Source organism: Myotis lucifugus, unplaced genomic scaffold (assembly GCF_000147115.1).
Source record: "Myotis lucifugus unplaced genomic scaffold, Myoluc2.0 scaffold_306, whole genome shotgun sequence".
NCBI lineage: Eukaryota > Metazoa > Chordata > Mammalia > Chiroptera > Vespertilionidae > Myotis > Myotis lucifugus.
In genome coordinates, this window is record NW_005871354.1 from 635,786 (window position 1) to 655,581 (window position 19,796).

Here is a 19,796-nt window from a genome sequence, read left to right on the forward strand (position 1 = left end):
GCCACTTTCTTTCAGCTTCAGAATGTCAACAAAACCAAATTCACGATCGACAATGACAGATGGAAACACATGCGTGGGATTGGCGCCAGTGAGAGCTTTATAAGTATTGTGCATGCGCGAGTCAACTTAGCCTTTTATAGATATAGAACAAACTTGCTTAATTAGACCTGCTTTCTGATGTAGCTAAACTTTTTCCAGTCCAGTGAAGCACCCCAACTTCTCTTTCAGGTAATTGTCAGCAACACAGCAGAAAATATCAACACAAAGCACATTATTATAAATCACACAGGGAGAACAAAGGGTAAAATATTTAACTGCAGCAGTGTTTGACTATATTCTGCAGTGAGAAAACCTGAAGTCATGTTCAAGGTCCACCATTTCTTACTTCTTTTCATTTGAGTCAAGTTTCTAAGCCTTCTAAATCTCCATTTTCTGGCTAATGAAAAGAAAATAGGATTCCACCGAGTCTCCTAACACAGCAGAAAATATCAACACAAAGCACATTATTATAAATCACACAGGGAGAACAAAGGGTAAAATATTTACAGTGTAAAGTGTTTCCACCTGAGGCTAGTAGTAGCTAGGGAGAGGAAGCCAGGTGTTGCTTCTTGACATCATTACCCGGACTGTCGGAAACTTAGCATATTAGCCTTTTATATAAATAGACTAGAGGTCAGGTGCATGAAATTTGTGCATTTGGGAGGGGTCCCTCAGCCTGGCCTACGACCTCTCGCAGTTCGGGAGCCCTCAGGGTATGCCTGACTGCCGGCTTAGACCCGCTCCTCGTCTAAGCCAGCAGTTGGACATCCTTAGTGCTGCCGCGGAGGCAAGAAAGGTTCCCACCACCGCCACTGAGCCTGCCAGCCATGAGCCTGGCTTCTGGCTGAGCAGCGCTCCCCCTGCATTGAGCATCTGCCCCCTGGTGGTCAGTGCACATCATAGCGACCAGTCGTTCTGCTGTTCGGTCGATTTGCATATTAGCCTTTTTTTATATAGGATTCTCTGTTCCCCAATCTGCATTCCAGTGCTTAAGTCTGAGTTTACTAAATGACACTAAACCAGTTAAAGCTTATAGTGGATAATAAATACACCTCATATAAGCAATCTTAGAAATTAAGAGTTGTTACTTCGTTCATTAAAGATTTCATAGCTTTATTAGCATGTAACAAGGGGTGCAAATCAATATTATCAGGAAAAAAATCACGTCCAACACTTTGATAGGATTTGGACTATACTCAATAATAGCCTTTCTGAAGCTCATTTCTTTCACATTCATCACAGGAGTATTTTTTTGTCCTATAATTCTTCTTACAAGAAATGATCATATTTGGGGATATTAACTAATCAGAATAGAATCTAAAACACAAAACACCTGCAGACTGACTGTCAGACAATTATTCTTAAAATAAAAACATTGTGTGTGGGGGGGAGGGTGTCACAAAATAGATGAAGGGGTTTATGAGGTACAAACTTCCAGTTATACAATAAATAAGTCATGGAGATATTAATGTACAGCACAAGGAATATAAGAAAACTCTAGTAACTTTATATTACACTAGAGGCCCGGTGCATGAATTCATGCATGGGTGGGTCCTCTAAGCTGGATGATACAAGTCTCTTTCATTCTTTGTTCATTCAGAGGTGGGATGGTGGATTGGCATGTATGCATGTGTTCGAAAAAAGATGACTGAGATATGGAACAGCTTGGGTTACTGTAACTGAATTTCACAGGTCAGTAAATGCTTAAAAAGAGATGAGAAGAGAGAAGAAATTGAAAGATAAAAAGACAGGGAGGGAGGAAGAAAAAGTACTGTTAACAATTTTATTGGCCAGTAACAAAATTTAACAAACAAAAATACTACCATCAACTGTCATTTAAAAAATAAAAAGAGCCCTGACAAGTTTGGCTCAGTGGATAGAGCATCGGCCTGCGGACTCAAGGGTCCCAGGTTCGATTCCGGTCAAGGGCATGTACCTTGGTTGCGGGCACATTCCCAGTAGAGGGTGTGCAGGAGGCAGATGATCGATGTTTCTCTCTCATCAATGTTTCTAACTCTCTATCCCTCTCCCTTCCTCTCTATAAAAAATCAATAAAATATATTTAAAATAAATTAAAAAAAGAAAAATCTTAGACTCAATATAAACCTACTTGACATTTCACCAACTTATAATATTCATGAACTCTAGATTTACCTTCCTTTTCTTTCTTCACAAACCAGAAATCATTGTGAGAAAACAGTACTGATCTTGGAAATGCAACGAGACACAAATAATCAACAAAGAATATTCTGGGATATCTGTGGTGCAGACAGGAAGGAAAAGAAAATGTAAAAACTTCAAAGATTTCATACCCATCTTTCCCAAATCAATCTTATTACTGCAGACCCCAATGTGATCAGCCCTAAAAAGTGAGACTAGGCCCTAGCCAGTTTGGTTCAGTGGATAGACTATCGGTGAGCAGACTGAAGGGTCCTAGGTTTGATTCTGATCAAGGATATGTACCTCAGTTGCAAGCTCGATTCCTGGCCCTAGTCTGGACATGTGCAGGAGGCAACCAATGGATGTGTCTGTCTCACATCAACGTTTCCCTCTCTGTGTCTCTCTCCCTCCCACTGTCTCTAAAAATCAATGGAAAAATATCCTCAGGTAAGGATTAACAAAAATAATCTATATATATAAAAGCTTAAGCCACCGGCTGACTGTTTGACCAGTACCTATGACATGCACTGACCACCAGGAGGCAGATGCTCAACGCACAGGCATGGAAACATGGAACAGACTGATTAATCTCAGAGGGAAGGTGGGATTGGGGAGAGCGGGAAGAGATTAACCAAAGATCTTATATGCATACTAGAGGCCAGGTGCACATATTCGTGCACTGGTGGGGTCCCTTGGCCTGGCCTGAGGGAATCAGGCTGAAACCAGCAGTCCGACATCCCCCGAGGGGTCCCAGACTGCGAGAGGGTGCAGGCCAGGCCGAGGGACACCACTGGTGCACAAATCTGTGCACCGGGCCTCAAGTAAGTAAGTAGGTAGGTAAGGAAAGAAGGAAGGAAGGAGGGAAGGAAGGGAAAGAAGGGAAGGAAGAGAAGGAAGGGAAGGAAGAAAAGGAAGGAAAGGAAGGAAAGGAAGGAAAGGAAGGAAGAAAGAATAGAACCATGAGAAGAAAACAAGTTTTGAGGTTATTCACCTCAAAATCAGGTTTGTTAATCATTTCATTACTAATTCAAATCTGCACTTCCCAGATATTTTTTTATGATTAGAAAAACTGTAAATTCTGTCATGGGAGGGGGGGGGGGCAGGGAGAAGTGGGGAAGTGGGACTACCTGATGTTTCTATCTCTCCCTCTCCCTCCCTCCCTCCCTCTTTCTGAAATCTATAAAAACATCTACACTAATAAAAGAGAAAAATGGTAATTGGCGTACGACCGCTACCCTTCCCATTGGCTAATCAGCATATCCTTATGCAAATTAACTGTCAGCCAAGATGGCGGCCAGCAGCCAGGCAGTTGGAAGCGAACATGAGGCTTGCTTGCTGCAGTAACTGCAGATTCCAACGTTCCCCGCCTGACTTGCCGGCCTCTGAGCTGGCAGTTTGAAACATTCTAATAAATATAGCCGGCTGGGATCTCAGAGCTGAAGTTATACATTGTTTCGATTATAGAACGGCAAACAAACCAGCAGCGGAAGCCTCAGAGCTAGAGCCAGAGCTAAAGCTGGCCCAGAAGAAAAAAAAAAAAAGAAAAAAAGGAGCGGTTGGGAGCTTCAGTCAGCCTGAAAGCAGCCCTCAGTCCCTCACCCAGTCTGGCCAGGCACCCCAGTGGGGACCCCCACCCTGAAGGGTGTGTGACCAGCTGCAAACAGCCATCATCCCCTCATCCAGGCTGGCCAGGCACCCCAGTGGGGACCCCCACCCTGATCCAGGACACCCTTCAGGGCAAACCAGCCGGCCCCCAGGCCTCTATCCTATATAGTAAAAGGGTAATATGCCTCCCAGCACCGGGATCAGCGGAGCCGCGAGGCCTCCTGGCACCAGATCAGCATGACAGGGTGCAGCGCCCAAACCCCCTGATCGCCCTGCGGCTCTGTGTGTGACAGGGTGTGGCGTCCCAACCCCCTGATCGGCCCTGCTCTGTGTGTGACGGGGTGGCGCCCCAACCCCCCCCCCCACGGGCCCTGCTCTGTGTGTGACGGGGTAGAGCCATAACCTCCCCATCGGCCCTGCCCTGAGTGTGACAGTGGCGGCGCCCCAACCCCCTGATGGGCCCTGCTCTGTGGGTGATAGAGGGTGGCGCCCCAACCCCCTGATCCGCCCTGCTGTGTGTGTGACAGGGGGCGGTGCCCTAACTCCCCTATCGGCCCTACTCTGTGAGTGACAGGGGGGAGCTCCCCAACCCCCTGATTGGCCCTGCTCTGTGAGTGACAGGGGGCAGCGCCCCAACCCCCTGATTGGCCCTGCTCTGTGCATCACAGGGGGTGGCACCGCAACCTCCCCATTGACCATGCCTTGAGTGTGATAGGGGGTGGTGCCCCAACCCCCCAATCAGCCCTACCCTGAGTGTGACTGAGGGTGGCATCGCAACCTCCCAATCCACCCTGCTCTGTGCATGACAGGGGGCGGCGCCCCAACTCCCCAATCAGCCCTGCTCCGAGCCTGACCAGGGGCTGCACCTAGGGATTGGGCCTGCCCTCTGCCACCCAGGAGCAGGCCTAAGCCAGCAGGTCGTTATCTCCTGAGGGGTCCCAGACTGCGAGAGGGCACAGGCCGGGCTGAGGGACCCCCCTTCCCCCCCGAGTGCACAAATTTTTGTGCACCGGGCCTCTAGTATTTAAATAATAAAACTTTCTGAATTTTATTATAAATTTTATTATAAAATAGCCTAATTGTAAATATTTTTAAAAGGCACATATGTTAGGAAGATTTCTATTAATATGATTAAAATAGGATATTTCAGGCCCTGGCCAGGTAGTTCACTTGGTTAGAGCACTGTCCAATATGCCAAGGTTGTGGGTTTGATATCTAGTCAGGGCACATACAAGAAGCAACCAATAAATAAGTGGAACAACAATTGATGCTTCTCTCTCTCTCTCTCTCTCTCTCTCTCTCAAATCAATAAATAATTTTTCAAAAGCAAATTTTAGTTATCTAAATTAAATATTCTTCTATAAAATTATCAATTTGAGAAATATACTTATACAAATACACAGCACTTCAAGTATCAGCATATGAAAAGCTGTTTTGAAAAACAAACTACATCTTTGACCTAATGTTCTATGACATCAAAACTGTTTATAAAACAAATTGACAAAGCAATCCTCCAGTATGACTTTTATACAAACTTCAATATGAACAGAATTAAATCACAGACTCAATCACTAAACCAATACATTATTATCCCTTGGTTCTTATTATTTCAGGTCATAAAACCTCAAAATTTGGTATCTATTGTATATTTTAAAAAATTGCCTGGACTTTGTCCCTGGTTCCTAGGAGGGAGCTTTTAATCCTTAGAGTTTCCCCAGTGATAAGGGTATTTTATATGCTAACAAGATAGGTCAGGATGGGGACTGGTCACCAGAAAGACCAACCATGTAATGAGAGGGTCCAGGCTTTGAGTCAGCCCAACCTCTGGGTGGGAGAGGACTAGAGATTGAGTTTATTAGCAGTAGTAGTAGTAGTATTGATTTTAGAGAGAGGAAGGGAGAAAGAGAGAGAGAAATGGGGATTTGTTGTTTCACTTACTGATGCATTCATCGGTTGATTTTTGTATGTGCCCTGACCAGGGATGGAACCCACAACCTTGCATATTGGGAACACACTACAACCAATTGAGCTATCCAGCCAGGCAAGACTGAGTCGAATAATGTGGCCAATGAATTGATCAAAAATGACTACATCAAATAAAAACTCTGGACACCAAAGTGTAGTGAGCTTCCCGGTTGGTGAACACATGATGTGCTGTGTGTGTGTGTGTGGGGGGGGGGGGGGGGGATGTACTCTGATTTCACAGAAAGAAGGACAAAACCTCTGTTCAGGACCATCCCAGACTTCACCCTATGTGTTTCTTCATTTGGTTGGTCCTGATCTGTATCCTTTAAAATGAAACTGTAATCATAAGGACAGTGTTTTCTTGAATTCTGTGAATCATCCTAGTAAATTATCAAACTTGAGGGAGTATGGGATTAGTGGCCAGAAGGTCAAAACTGTGGGTAGAATTGAGGATCCACTGCAGGAAGCCACCCATTGTCTTCACTATCAGAGAAGAGCAAACAAGGATCCCGGAACGCTGGTGAACCTTGAACCGTGGCAAGGGCCAGAGTTATGCACGGATTCTCTAGTCCAGACAATGGTGGCTCAAGTTATTTCCTGATCAAACAGTCTCAGAGTAAATCCTTCTAATATTTACTGACCTTTAAGATAGTCTGTCTGTTACCGCAATTACCTGCCTAAGAGCTAGATGTGTATCCAATATTGAAAAAAGGCTGGCGAGGCCTGGGCACCAGTGGAAGTCCTTTCTCTTGCATTGGGCTTGCCCGCCTGGCCCCCCATATTTCCAAATTATTATTTCTTGTCTTGTCTCTTTCATTTGCGTGCGGCCCCTCCTCCAAATCCTGAACCCTGAACCACGCGGGACATGGGGAACATTCACAATCCACTTCGCCACTGGCATCTAAGGTGAGGGCAGTCTTTTTTTTTTAAAGTGCATTTTACTTATTTATTTTTAATATATTTTATTGATTTTTTACAGAGAGGAAGGGAGAGGGATAGAGAGTTAGAAACATCGATGAGAGAGAAACATCGATCAGCTGCCTCCTGCACACCCCCCACTGGGGATGTGCCCGCAACCAAGGTACATGCCCTTGACCGGAATCGAACCTGGGACCCTTCCAGTCCACAGGTCAATGCTCTATCCACTCAGCCAAACCGGTTAGGGCATGAGGGCAGTCTTGATTCCAGGTGGTTAGTGTCAGAATAGTACTGCAGTATACCAGCTAGTGTCAAAATACCAAAACCTCTAGGGGTGTTTCTGCCATCATTTCTTACACAAGCTAACCCAGGGGTGGGCAAACTTTTTGACTCGAGGGCCACCTGCGACCCCTCTGAGACTTTTCCGAAACCAAGCTTTTCAGTCTGTGAGCCTTGAGGCCTTCTTACCACTCTTGCTCTTTGGAATTGGTGTCATCATTACCTTAGATCATGCTTGTGTGAAGCAATCATGGTAGCACCCCCCCTTAAAAAAAAACAAGTTTGAGTCTGCTTTTCGTATTTTGACTGCCGCGTTATTAAAATGATTTGAAAGAGAGAAAAAAAAAAGTGCATGGCACAAGCACAAATTTTTAAAAAATAAAAATAAAATATATATTCCAAAATAAAAAAGAACCATAAATGGATAAACAAAATGTAGAACAATGGAATCGTACTCAGCAATACAAAGGAGTGAACTATTTTTATATACAACATGAATGAATCTCAAAATAATTATGCTGATTGAAAGTAGCCTGACAAACAAATAGTATATAATATTTGATTTCATTTATATAAAATTTCAGAAAATGTAAACTAATCCATAGTGACAGAAAGCGTGAGGACAGGGTATAGAAAATGAAGAGGGATAACAAAGGAGTATGAAGAAATTTGGGAAGGATGTTCATTATCTTGAATGTACTGATGGTCTCATGGATAATGTATGTATCAAATTTTATAAAACTATGCTTTAATTGTGTGCAATTTATTTTACTTCAAGAAAGATCTTATAAGAGAAATAGGGTAAGTGGTGATGGTTGCCCAACAATGTAAATATACCTAATGCTAATGAACTATACACTTAATAATGGTTGAAATGATAAATCTTATGTTGTGCATATTTTACCACACAAACAAAAACTTTTAAAAAAGAAGAGTTGGTTTAGTGACCTCAAAGCTAAAACTGAAAGTGATAATAACTATAGTTAGTCGGTAAGAAAATGAGTAAGGAATCCATATATCCAGGCTATCTACTCCTTTGACATATGCTGCCGGTTGCTTAAAGCTATTTATAAGATGTTACCTGAGAGATATGATTGATGGAAGACTCCATTCTCCGAAGCTGAGAGGCTTGGATGTCCAGCAATTGGAGTACATTGTTGGCCAATGCATTTATTTGATAAGCAACACTAGCTAGGGATTGGGTTGTATAGGCTTTGGTCTCTTCTAAAGCTTTTCTCTTGTCTGTAGCCTGAAATAAGAACAAAAACAACCAATATTTATGTTAACATTCATTAAACACATATTCTATAGAAAGGCAGAGTTATAGTTCTTTGTAATAGAAAAACCCAATTGAATAAAAAAAAAAAAAAATGGGCCAGCCGAAACCGGTTTGGCTCAGTGGATAGAGCGTCGGCCTGCGAACTGAAGGGTCCCAGGTTCGATTCCGGTCAAGGGCATGTGCCTGGGTTGCGGGCACATCCCCTGTGGGGGATGTGCAGGAGGCAGCTGATCGATGTTTCTAACTCTCTATCCCTCTCCCTTCCTCTCTGTGAAAAATCAATAAAATATATTTTTTTTTAAAAAATGGGCCATTCTGATGATAGTCTGACACTTGTAAAGCCATAGCAGAAATCTCTATCAGCCCGATGTGAACTACTCCCTCCTGAGCAGCCCGTCCACCGAGGTCCACTAAAGGAGCCACCAAGCAATTGACATCAGAGGCACACTGTAACAGGTGATGCTAAGTTGCTTAAAGCTCCTGAACCACAAATTTATCACATTACATCTTTAGAACCTTAAGTCTGCCCAAGCTCCCCAACCCTTGTTGAGAATTTAAACTATTCCATAATATTGCTGCCTTGGTAACTGGCCCGAAGGGCTCTTGAACTGACAGTAGCTCCTCTAGCAAGTACATGCCCTAGATAATAGCCCTCAAGAATCACAAGTAAATATATACATGTGATTGATACGACTCCCCCAAAACCCTTCGTGATAAAGTATCCCCTGCCTCCCAGCTCCCTCCCCTTTAGTTCCCCTTAGATAAGACCCCATCCCCATTAGAGATTATAAAAAACCCACTCTTTTTGGTTTGAACTGACCAATCCAGCCTTAGCCTAGGAACCCCAAAGCACTCCACCCACAGACCCTAATAAAGGCATCTGCCCAGGTCCTGCTGCTCACTCTCTGTGCACCCCTGCATTGGCTTCTCCATGTGTATCCTCGAGGAATACCTGTGTACCTCCTCCAGGACCTGTCAGTAATAAACTTCTCTATTTCACTTCCCCTTCAGTCTTTTATTGAACCTTGGCTCACCATCTGATGACATCCTGAGGTTCCACTTAACAAATTGTAACCAAAAAAAAATCACCAACACCCATTAACAATGATATGGACTAAATCCATTCCACCTTATATTCCTGTTTACATTAATTACCACTGGAAATCCAACCTCCCTGTTATCCATTATGATCAAGTCTCTGATCTCCATAAAAACTACTGTGACTCTTATTACCCAATTCTCTACCCACCAGTTCTTCCCAAACTCCTATACCTCAGAGTAAGGTGGTATGCAAAGTTCAAAGCAAAGCTCAGAGTGAAGTTTAAAGATGAGTAATAAACTTGTCTTTGGGGATGGGGGTGGGAGGTAGCAACTTACTACTATATCACAAAGGGTTAGATAGCATTAATTTATATCATCTAAAAATGAAGAAAGGTCAAGAATCAATAGAAAAAAAATGGAACAGAAGTCTAACAAACAGTTTACAAACAGTTACTTGTGTTCAAGTAACCCTTATTTTACTTAATGGTCCCAAAGAGCAATAATGATGTTCGCAATTCAGATATACCAAAGAGAAGCCATAAAGTGCTTCCTTTAAGTGAAAAGGTAAAAGTTCTTGACTTAATAAACAATTGTATACTGAGGCTGCTAAAATCTAGTAAGAATGAATTTTCATCCGTGAAATTGTGAAGGAAAATGAAATTCATGTTAGTTTTGCTATAGCACCTCAAACTATAAAATTTATAGCCACAGTACATGATGTACTATGTTAAGATGGAAAAGGCATTAAATTTTGCATGGAAGACATGAATAGAGACCATGTTGCCATAACTTTTATTATAGTGTATTGTTAAATTGTTCTATTTTATTAGTTTTGTTGTTAATTACTATAACTATTTTCTAAATTAAACTTTATCATAGATATGAAATATAGGAAAAAATATTATATATATATATATATATATATATATATATATATATATATATGAATGATTTGGTACAATCCCCAGTTTCGGATATCATCTGAGGGGGTCTTGGAGAGTATTTCCTGTAGTGACTACTATAATAAGTAATGTTAAGGAATATCTTTATTACCACTACACCATGATCCCAAGAATACTGCTAAGGTGAAAAAAACGAGATGGAAAAATATGTTTATAGAATGCTATTATTTCACTAGAACGGAAGTTAGAAAAATATATGCTTGAGTAAATCATAACATTTGTTTGTTTTTTGTTGTTAATCCTCATCCAAGGACATTTTTTTCCATTGCTTTTCAGAGAGAGTAGAAAAGAGGGGGGAGGGAGAAAACAGTGAGAAGGAGGCAGAGAGGAGAGAAAGGGAGAGAGACATTGATGTGAGAGACACACTAATTGGTTGCCTTTTGCACTCCCAGAACGGGGGTAGGAAGCAAACCCACAACTAAGGTATGTGCCCTTGACTAGGAATGGAACCTTCAGTGCACACACCAGCACTGTAACCACTGAGACACACTAGCCAAGGCAACACTTTTTATTACATACTAGAGGCCCTAGTGGCTGCCGGCTGCTGCCCAGGTACTCCCTCCCTTCCCCTGGCCACCTGCCGCTGCTGCAGCCAGGGCCTTCCTCCCTTTCCACCCGCCCCCCCTTCCCCGCCAACCCCACCCCCTGATCAAACTCCCAGACAACTCCCAGTTGAGGGGACAATTTGCATACTATGCTTTTATTATATAGGATGGGTGAGTGGGTTAGTTGAAAGAAACATGGATAAAATTCTTTAAACATTACTTTGATTTGTAGATTTGTTTTAGAAATTATGTAATAATTTACACAATGATGAAATAAAATTAAATTTTTAAAAAGAAATTCACCAAAATTAAATGTAAAATTAATCAAGGAGCCTCATGTAATTCAAACTAGTGACTTAACCAGAAAGGAAACATTCTAAAAGTTACTTTAAAGCACAGTCATTCGATTGTATATGTTTTTTAGAGAGAGGGGAAGAGACTGATGTGAGAGCATAACATTGATCAACTGCCTCCTGCATGCCCCCTACCAGAGCTGAGCATGTGCCCTGACCTGGAATCCAACCAGCAACCTTTTGGTGCACTGGACGATGCCCAACCACCTGAACCACACCTGCCAAGGCTGATTGTATGTTCTTTTTTATTATTATTTATTTGTAGTAATTGAAATTGAAATTGTATATCTTTTTTGTTGTTGTTAATCCGCACCTGAGAATATTTTTTCCATTTATTTTTAGTGTGTGTGTGTGTGTGTGTGTATAATTTTTTTTTAAATTTCAGAGAGGAAGGGAGAGGGAGAGATAGAAACATTAATGATGAGAGAGAATCACTGATCGGTTGCCTCCCGCACAGCCCCTAATGGGGATCAAGCCCACAACCTTGGCATGTGCCCTTGACAGGAATCGAACTGGGGACCCTTCAGTCTGCAGGCTGATGCTTTATCCACTGAGCCAAACCAGCCAGGGCTCCATTTATTTTTAGAGAGTGGGAGGGAGGGGGAGAAAGAGAGCAAGGGCGAGAGAGCGAGAGCGAGAGAGAATGACTGGTTGCCTCCTGCACATGCTGGAGTGCAGGATCCAGCCTGCAACCCAGGTACATGCTCTTGACTGAGAACCAACCCAAGACCCTTCGGTTTTCCGGCCGACACTCTAACCACTGAGAACCACTGGCCAAGGCTGATTATATTCTCTTAATGGGATTTATCCTTAGGATAAAAATAATGAAAGAGAAAAAAAAACTGAAACTGTTCTCAATCACTTTACTGCTGACGGTAGTTTTGAAATTATTATTCTGAGACTGTTGTTTGTGTAATGTGGCATAAAGGAAGTCATTAATTATGTTTCTCATTGAGAACTGAGATTTCTGGCATGGTTCAAAAGAAATTCTGATGTGAGACAAAGTTAAGGAAAAAATCTGTAGTTCTGGATTTAAACTGAAAGTATTAGTTTGAAACCAATTTGTATTTTATCATATTGTATCATGTAGCAATACCCTAGCTCTATCCAATGAAAAGGCCTAAATGTATAAAACACGATAACTATAGTTGATAATACTACATCACTGAAATTTACTGAATGGAACTTAAATGTTTTCACACACAAAAAAATATAAATATGTGAGGTGATGTGTTAATTAACCAGATGGGAGAAATCCTTCCATAATGTATGTCTATATCAAATTATCATGACATAGACTTTAAATATCTTACAATTTTATTGGTTAATTATACCTCAGTAAAGCTGGAGGGGAGGAGAGAAAAAAAAAAGGCCTAAAAACAATAACTATCTAGCAGCCACGCAAGCACCACTTATTATTCAAATTGTCTCATATCACTCTCCAAAGCAAGGAACCAAAACTCCTAGATGGCTTCAGGTCCAGGACAAGAAATGTACAATACGCACTTGGAACATGTATATCACAAAGAATGTAGAAGAACCAAGGACTACTCTAGGGTCATGTAGACCCTAGGGACTCAGGAATCAACTGGAATAAGCTGCTATAGGGCCAAAGATGGGACAATGTACTAGTAAACATCAATGAGGATAACTATAACGGAATTATACATAAAGTATTTCTAAGAGTTTGTAGCAATATTAGAAAATTTAAAAAAACAAAAAGTCATTGGTCAGTTTTAGAGGATGCTAGGAACCATCTTATTAAAGTATGAAATACATACAAAACAATTAAGTATGGCTTCCTTTCAAATTTGGTATTTGAGTGATGGGTATCTACGCGAGTTCAACATGTATATCAAGAAGTATTATTTTCTGTTTGGGGCCCATATGCCCCTGCCACAGCATGATATTTTCCGAAAAAATTGCAAGGTGTTCAGTTTTTGTAAATCCAAGTGTCATAAAAACTGTACAAAGAAACTCAACCCTCACAAGGTCAGGTGGACTGAAGCATTCCAGAAAACAGCTGGTAAAGAGCTTACAGTGAATAATTAATTTGAATTTGAAAAATGTAGAAATGAACCTGTCAAATACCAGTGAAAGCTATGGAATGAAACGGCTGATGCAATGAAGAGTCGAAGAGATCAAAAAGAAATGCCAAACTAAATGTATAATGAACATGTTGGAGAAAAATAAAGAACTACAGAAAGTTCAGGACATCAAAGAAGCAAGCAAAACACTGATCTCATCCGGGCCCCCTTTGCATGCAAAGGAAAGCAGCTGGAAGATAAAATGTTACAGAAATTACAAGAGGATGTGGACATGGAAGTTGTTTCTGACAATCTTACTGTCTAACCAAATCTATAAGCACACTGGGAAATCTCCTTTAGAAACTTAGGAAGTCTAAATTATTTATTTTTACCTAAGATGACTCAAATGGAAAAGTGGTTAAAAATACAACTCCAAGGCCCTAGCTGGTTTGGCTCAGTGGATAGAACATCAGCCTGCGGACTGAAGGGTCCCGGATTCAATTCTAGTCAAGGGCACATGCCCGGGATTGCAGGCTCGATCCCCAATAGGAGGTGTGCAGGAGGCAGCCAATCAACAGTTCTCTCTCATCACTGATGTTTCTATCACTCTCTCTCTTTCCCTTCCTCTCTGAAATCAATAAAAATATTTTTTTAAAAAATACAACTCCAAGAGAGCAGGATGTTGCGAGAGAGTCTCCTTGCGTGCGACCAAAGAGCAATTTAAAAATGGGTGAGCTTGAGAAGGCCAAGATTTTTGTTCAGAAGTGTACCCAGTGGCATACTGTGGAAAAGGGAGGCAAGCACAAGACTGGGCAATCTCCACAGTCTATTTGGGCGAAAGACAGTTCAGGCCCCTAGATTTTCTTACACAGATGCCAACAAGAACAAAGGTACTACCTGGGGAGAGGTTACACTGATGGAGTATTTGGAGAATCCCAAGAAGTACTTCCCTGAAACAAAAATGATCTTCACTAGCACTATGAAGAGTGCAGAGCCCTAGCTGGTTTGGCTCAGTGGATAGAGTGCTGGCCCACAGACTGAAGGGTCCTGGGTTTGATTACAGTCAAGGGCAAATGCATCGGTTGCAGGCTCAATCCTCGGCCCCAGCTGGGACATGAGCAGGAGGCAACCGATCAATGTGTCTCTCTCACATAGATGTTTCTCTCTGTCTCTCCTCCTTCCTTCCACTCTCTAAAATAATCAATGGAAAATATCCTCAGGTGAGGATTAACAATAAACAAATAAAATTAAAAAAAGAAGACTTCAGAAAGGGCAGACTTTATAGCTTATCTCAAAAAAGCTACCAATGAGTAAATGTTGGCCACTGCCTTGTTTACTACAAATGTCTCATGACTTTCTTTATGTGTACCATATTTAAACTGACCTCATACACCAGAATTCACATCATGAATGACTGATAGAGCATTTCTTCGGGGCAGATCTGATTTAAATAAGTTTGGCTTGTGGTTAAATGAATATGGTCAGGCCCTAACCAGTTTGGCTCAGTGGATAGAGTGCCAGCCTGTGGACTGAAGAGTCCCAGGTTTGATTCCGGTGAAGGGCATGTCCCTTGGTTGCAGGCACATCCGCAGTAGGGGGTGTGCAGGAGGCAGCTGATCGAAGTTTCGCTCTCATCGATGTTTCTAACTCTCTATCCCTCTCCCTTCCTCTCTGTAAAAAATCAATAAAATATATATTTTTTAAAAAAATGAATATGGTCAGCTTTTTAAGCTTTGATGGTATTTGGTTCTCCTTCTAAAAATATGATTGGACTTGACTGGTACTGTTCAACTTTTCATAGAGGTGGTGAGTGCCATCTCAAAACCTATAGGAGATTGGCTTATAGATTTATATAACTTGTATTAATATGTTTAAATTCTAAGGATGTCCCTTCACTGTCTCTTAGACCTGCAAGACTCGCTTGTTTCAAGCTGTGTTCATTAGCCTGTTAAAAGGCAAGGGCTGCACATAAGCTGGCAGTGACCATTTTATCTTTTTGGTCCCAACAATACCAATTTAATTAAAATTCCCTGCATCTAAACTGTTGCCTTTTACTTAATGAAAGGCATTTTAGTGGCTTATGTATAAATACCAAATAAAGAGTATTTAACACTTAAAAAAATACATATCCTATATTGCTATCTGCAAAATATCAGATATTATGGATGCTAGATTGTATTTCAATGTTAAACCTTCACTGATAGATGTACTTATGTAAATCATGAAAATTCTGTAAATACAGAAGTAAATTATGGACATAAAAGTATTATGCCACTTGGATAATGGCACTAGGCAGCATTTATGTAATAACTAATGACAAAAATTTATGGCTAGTGATACATAAAATAAAATTTTCTTTGCAGTCAAAATATTCCCTTTACTAACATTATAGAATGAGGGATATAACAAGGAACTAACAATCAGTATGATAATTAGCCTTAAGTACTCATATCCTTTGTTTTGATTTCAGTATTTCATGTTTTGGTTTATTAACATCTTAGAAGGAACATAGTGGTCTCATATATTGAAGCCCAATTCTCTTGGATTATTTTGACCTGGTTTGACTATTTTAACCTGGCAATTGTGGATGTTGGGGTGAAACTGAACAGTCTGTTTCTAAAATGGCACTATGCTCTATCATTTCCACTTTGGAGAAAATTCTAACTTGAGATTCCTAGTAAAACAAGCTTTATTTTTCCAGCTCAACAATGTAGAAGCAGAGAAATCCAAAGCCTTTTAAAATCCATGGTGTGCTTTTCTTTTAAAAAGGTAATTGTTTTTGGAAAATCGAATGGGTAGAATGTCTATACATTATTTGCACATAAAATCATCTCTATAGTGTCTGCATATTTATTTAAAAGTACTAAACATGGGTATGAAGTATTAATTACTTGAGAGAAAATAACTTCATCCATATGTACTACTGAAGTAGGAGATATATTTAAAGAAAATATATACTTAATACTTAAAAAGAAAATTTAAGTATGCAATTCGATGTGTTTTAACAAATACATACAGTAGTGTAACCACCAGCATAAGCATGATAAAGAACTTTTCCCTCATGTCCTTTACAATCAATTCCCCATCCTCTGGACCTTGGAAAACCACTAATTTACTTTCTACACTACAGTTTTGCCTATTCTAGAGTATCATATAAATGGAATCAAAAGTATATAGTGCTCTGTGCTTGGCTTCTTTCACTTAGCATATTGCCCTCAAAATTCATCCTTATTATTACTAAGTAATATTCCATTGGATGTGTTTAGCACAATTTGCTTATCCACTCATCAGCTGATAAGCATGTGGGTTGCTTCCAGTTTGGGGCTACTCTGAATAAAGCTGCTATGAATATTTGAGTCCAAGTTTTGTGTGGACATGTTTTCATTTCTCTTGGGCGATACCTAGGTAAATATCTAGAAGTAGAACTGCTAAGTCCATAGTAAGTTAAATATTGTACATGTTTAAATTAACATTGTAAGAAACTGCCAGAGATCAACCAAAGGACTTATATGCATGCATATAAGCATAACCAATGTACATAAGACACTGGGGGGTAGGGGAGGCTGGGGGATTGTCAAGGGTGGGGGAAAAAAAAGGAGAAAAAAAAAAAAAAGAAACTGCCAAACTATTTTCCCAGATAGTGGTCCCATTTGGCATTCCCACCAGCAATGTATATAAGTTCTAGTTTCTCCACATCCTTGGCAACATTTGCTATGGTCAGTCTTTTTAATTTTAACCATTCTAGTAGGTACATAATGGTATCTCATTTTGGTTTTCATTTCCATTTCTCCTTCAAATCATAATGTTGAGTATCTTTTCAAAACCTTTGTACCATCCAATTCTTCTTTGATAAAGTTTCTGTTCAAATCTTTTGCCCATTTTTTAACTAAGTTGTTTGCCTTCCTATTGAGTTCCTTATGCAAATTTTTTGTCAGGTTTTGCAAATATTTCTCAGTCTGTAGTCTTTTGAAAAGAAAATGTTTTTCTGTTGATAACGTCTAATTTATCATTTTTTTCCTTTTATATTTTATAATTTTTGTGTCCTACTTTAAAAATTATTTTCCAAATTCAATCAAGGTCACTAAAATCTTTCTGTCATGCTTTCTCCTAGAAGTTTTATAATTTTCGCTCTTGCATTTATATCTATGATGTATTTCATATTAATTTATTGCATAAGGTATAAGTTAGGATGATGGTCAAAATTCTTTCCTTGCATATAAATACTCAAGTGTTCTGCCATCATTTGTTGAAAAGATTATCTTTTCTTCAATGGACTATCTCTTTACTCGGAAATCAATTGGCTGCATGGGTGTGGGTCTATTTTGGAGCACTTTTGGGTTCCATTGATATATCTGCTAAGTCTCATCCAGCACTACACTGTATTGATTACTACAGCTTTCGTAATTCTTTAAGTCAGTTCCCCAGACTTGTTTTTCTTTTTCAAGATTGCTCTGGATATGCCGAAACCGGTTTGTCTCAGTGGATAGAGCGTCGGCCTGCGGACTGAAAGGTTCCAGGTTCGATTCCGGTCAAGGGCATGTACCTGGGTTGCGGACACATCCCCAGTGGGAGATGTGCAGGAGGCAGCTGATCGATGTTTCTAACTCTCTATCCCTCTCCCTTCCTCTCTGTAAGAAATCAATAAAATTTATTAAAAAAAAAAAAAAGGATTGCTCTGGATAAAAACTTTATAATCAGCTTGTCAATTTCCACAAAGGAGCCTGATGAAATTTTGACTGAGATTGTACTGAACCTAAATATCAACTTGAGGAAGGGAAACTTTCATCTTAACAATATTAAATCTTCCAACCCATGAACAAAGTAACCCTCTCCTATTACTCAGGTCTCCTTTATTTATTTTTTAACTTATAAATGTTATTAGAAACAAACATTGCCGAAACCGGTTTGGCTCAGTGGATAGAGCGTCAGTCTGCAGACTCAAAGGTCCCAGGTTCGATTCCGGTCAAGGGCATGTACCTGGGCTGTGGGCACATCCCCAGTAGGAGATGTGCAGGAGGCGGCTGATCGATGTTTTTCTCTCATCGATGTTTCTAACTCTCTCTCTCCCTTCCTCTCTGTTAAAAATCAATAAAATACATTTAAAAAAAATAAAAATAAAATAAAAAAAGTTAAAAAAAAAAAGAAACAAACATTGATATACTGTTCCTTTAATCAAATTTCTGAGTCTTAGAAAAGTATGGAAATAGCTGATTATTTTACTTTTTTAAATAATTGTTTATTGTTGAAAGTATTACACAGTGCAATAGACCAAGCCTGCCCCCCCCCCCCCCGCCCCATTGTCTGTGTCCACAGACCATACATATATGCATAAAGGTCTTTGGCTGATTACCTCCCACCTGCCCACCCTCCCCCCCAACCTTCCCTCTGAGATTCTGCACTCTGTTCCATGCTTCCATGTCTCTGGATCCACTCCTTTCATTAGATTATTTTGTTACTTGGATTCCACACAAGTGAGATCATGTGATACTTGTCTTTCTCTGACTGACTGATACTCTCCAGGTCCCTCCATGCTGTCTCAAAGGGTAAGAGATTCTTCTTTTTCACTGCTGCATACATTTAAAACTACTAGATTTAATAACTCTAGTCTCTTAAATTTTTCAACAAAGCTTTATAGTTTTCATGTACCAGTTGCAGACATTTTGTTATATTTCATACTTTTTGACTGTATCATGAAGAAGATTGTTTTTATAATTTCAATTGCCAATTATTCATTACATATAGAAATACAACTCACTTTTGAATATTGATCTTTCAATCCTACAACAGTGCTGAATTCCCTTATTAACTGTAGCTTCTTTTTGTAGATACCAATCAGTAGTTAAATCAATTACAACAGTCTTCCCTAAAAAGTCATGCTGCTTGTAAATAAACACAATTTTACCTCTTCCTTTCCAATCTGTATACCTGGTTTCTTTTTCTTGGTCTATTGCACTGTCTAGAAACTCCAGTTCAATTTATACTAATAAAATCCTATGTGAGCATCACGCCCTCACGCCATGATGCCCTCATGCTGTAACAATCAATAACCAGGAGGCTGCATGAGCAGCGGGCGCGCATGGGTGGGCAGGGACTTGACACTGCATGTGCGGCACGGAGGCAGGTCCCGGCGACTCCAGCCTACCTCTTTGGGGCAATCCATCGAGGAGCCCCAGATGGTTGGGTGGGGCCTACCTCTTTGGGGAGATCAATCACAGGGCTCCCACACTGTGAGGGCACAGGCCAGCCTGGGGAACCCCTCCCACTCCCCAAGTGCACGAATTTCGTGCACAGGGCCTCTAGTGTTAAATAGAAGTAGTTGTTCCTAACATTAGAGGGAATACATTCAATCTTTTGTCATTAAAACATCAAATGTAGGTTTTTCTGCACATGCCCTTCATGAGGCTAAGGAAGTAACATCTATTATTAGTTTGCTTACCAATCTAGACTTGGTAATCTTTAATCTTGAGTGAAACTTGGTTATTTTCAGTTATTCATTGTATTCTAGAGCTTCACCTGTCTGTTTCCTTGTTTTCAGTGTATTGGCTACACATTGCACAATTTTTTTTTTCTTTCATGAGTAGAGGACAACCTGTTAGCTTTGTACTAAAATGTATTCTCCCTTC

The 19,796-nt window shown here is 40.4% G+C and overlaps 1 protein-coding gene across 8 annotated transcripts in view; it reads right to left on the bottom strand.

Annotated features, from left to right (window-relative positions):
* Window positions 1–19,796, bottom strand: part of ABI1 (abl interactor 1) — a 78,610-nt gene that overhangs the window by 50,306 nt on the left and 8,508 nt on the right. For 7 of the 8 annotated variants that reach the window (XM_023763891.1, XM_023763890.1, XM_023763886.1 and 4 more), the window contains exon 2: window positions 8,048–8,215. In XM_023763891.1, coding sequence (XP_023619659.1) covers window positions 8,048–8,077 — 30 coding nt within the window. In that variant the 5' untranslated portion in view covers window positions 8,078–8,215. Of the gene's footprint in view, window positions 1–2,193; window positions 2,298–8,047; window positions 8,216–19,796 lie in introns of all 8 variants that reach the window. The other variant, XM_023763888.1, reaches the window with a different exon arrangement.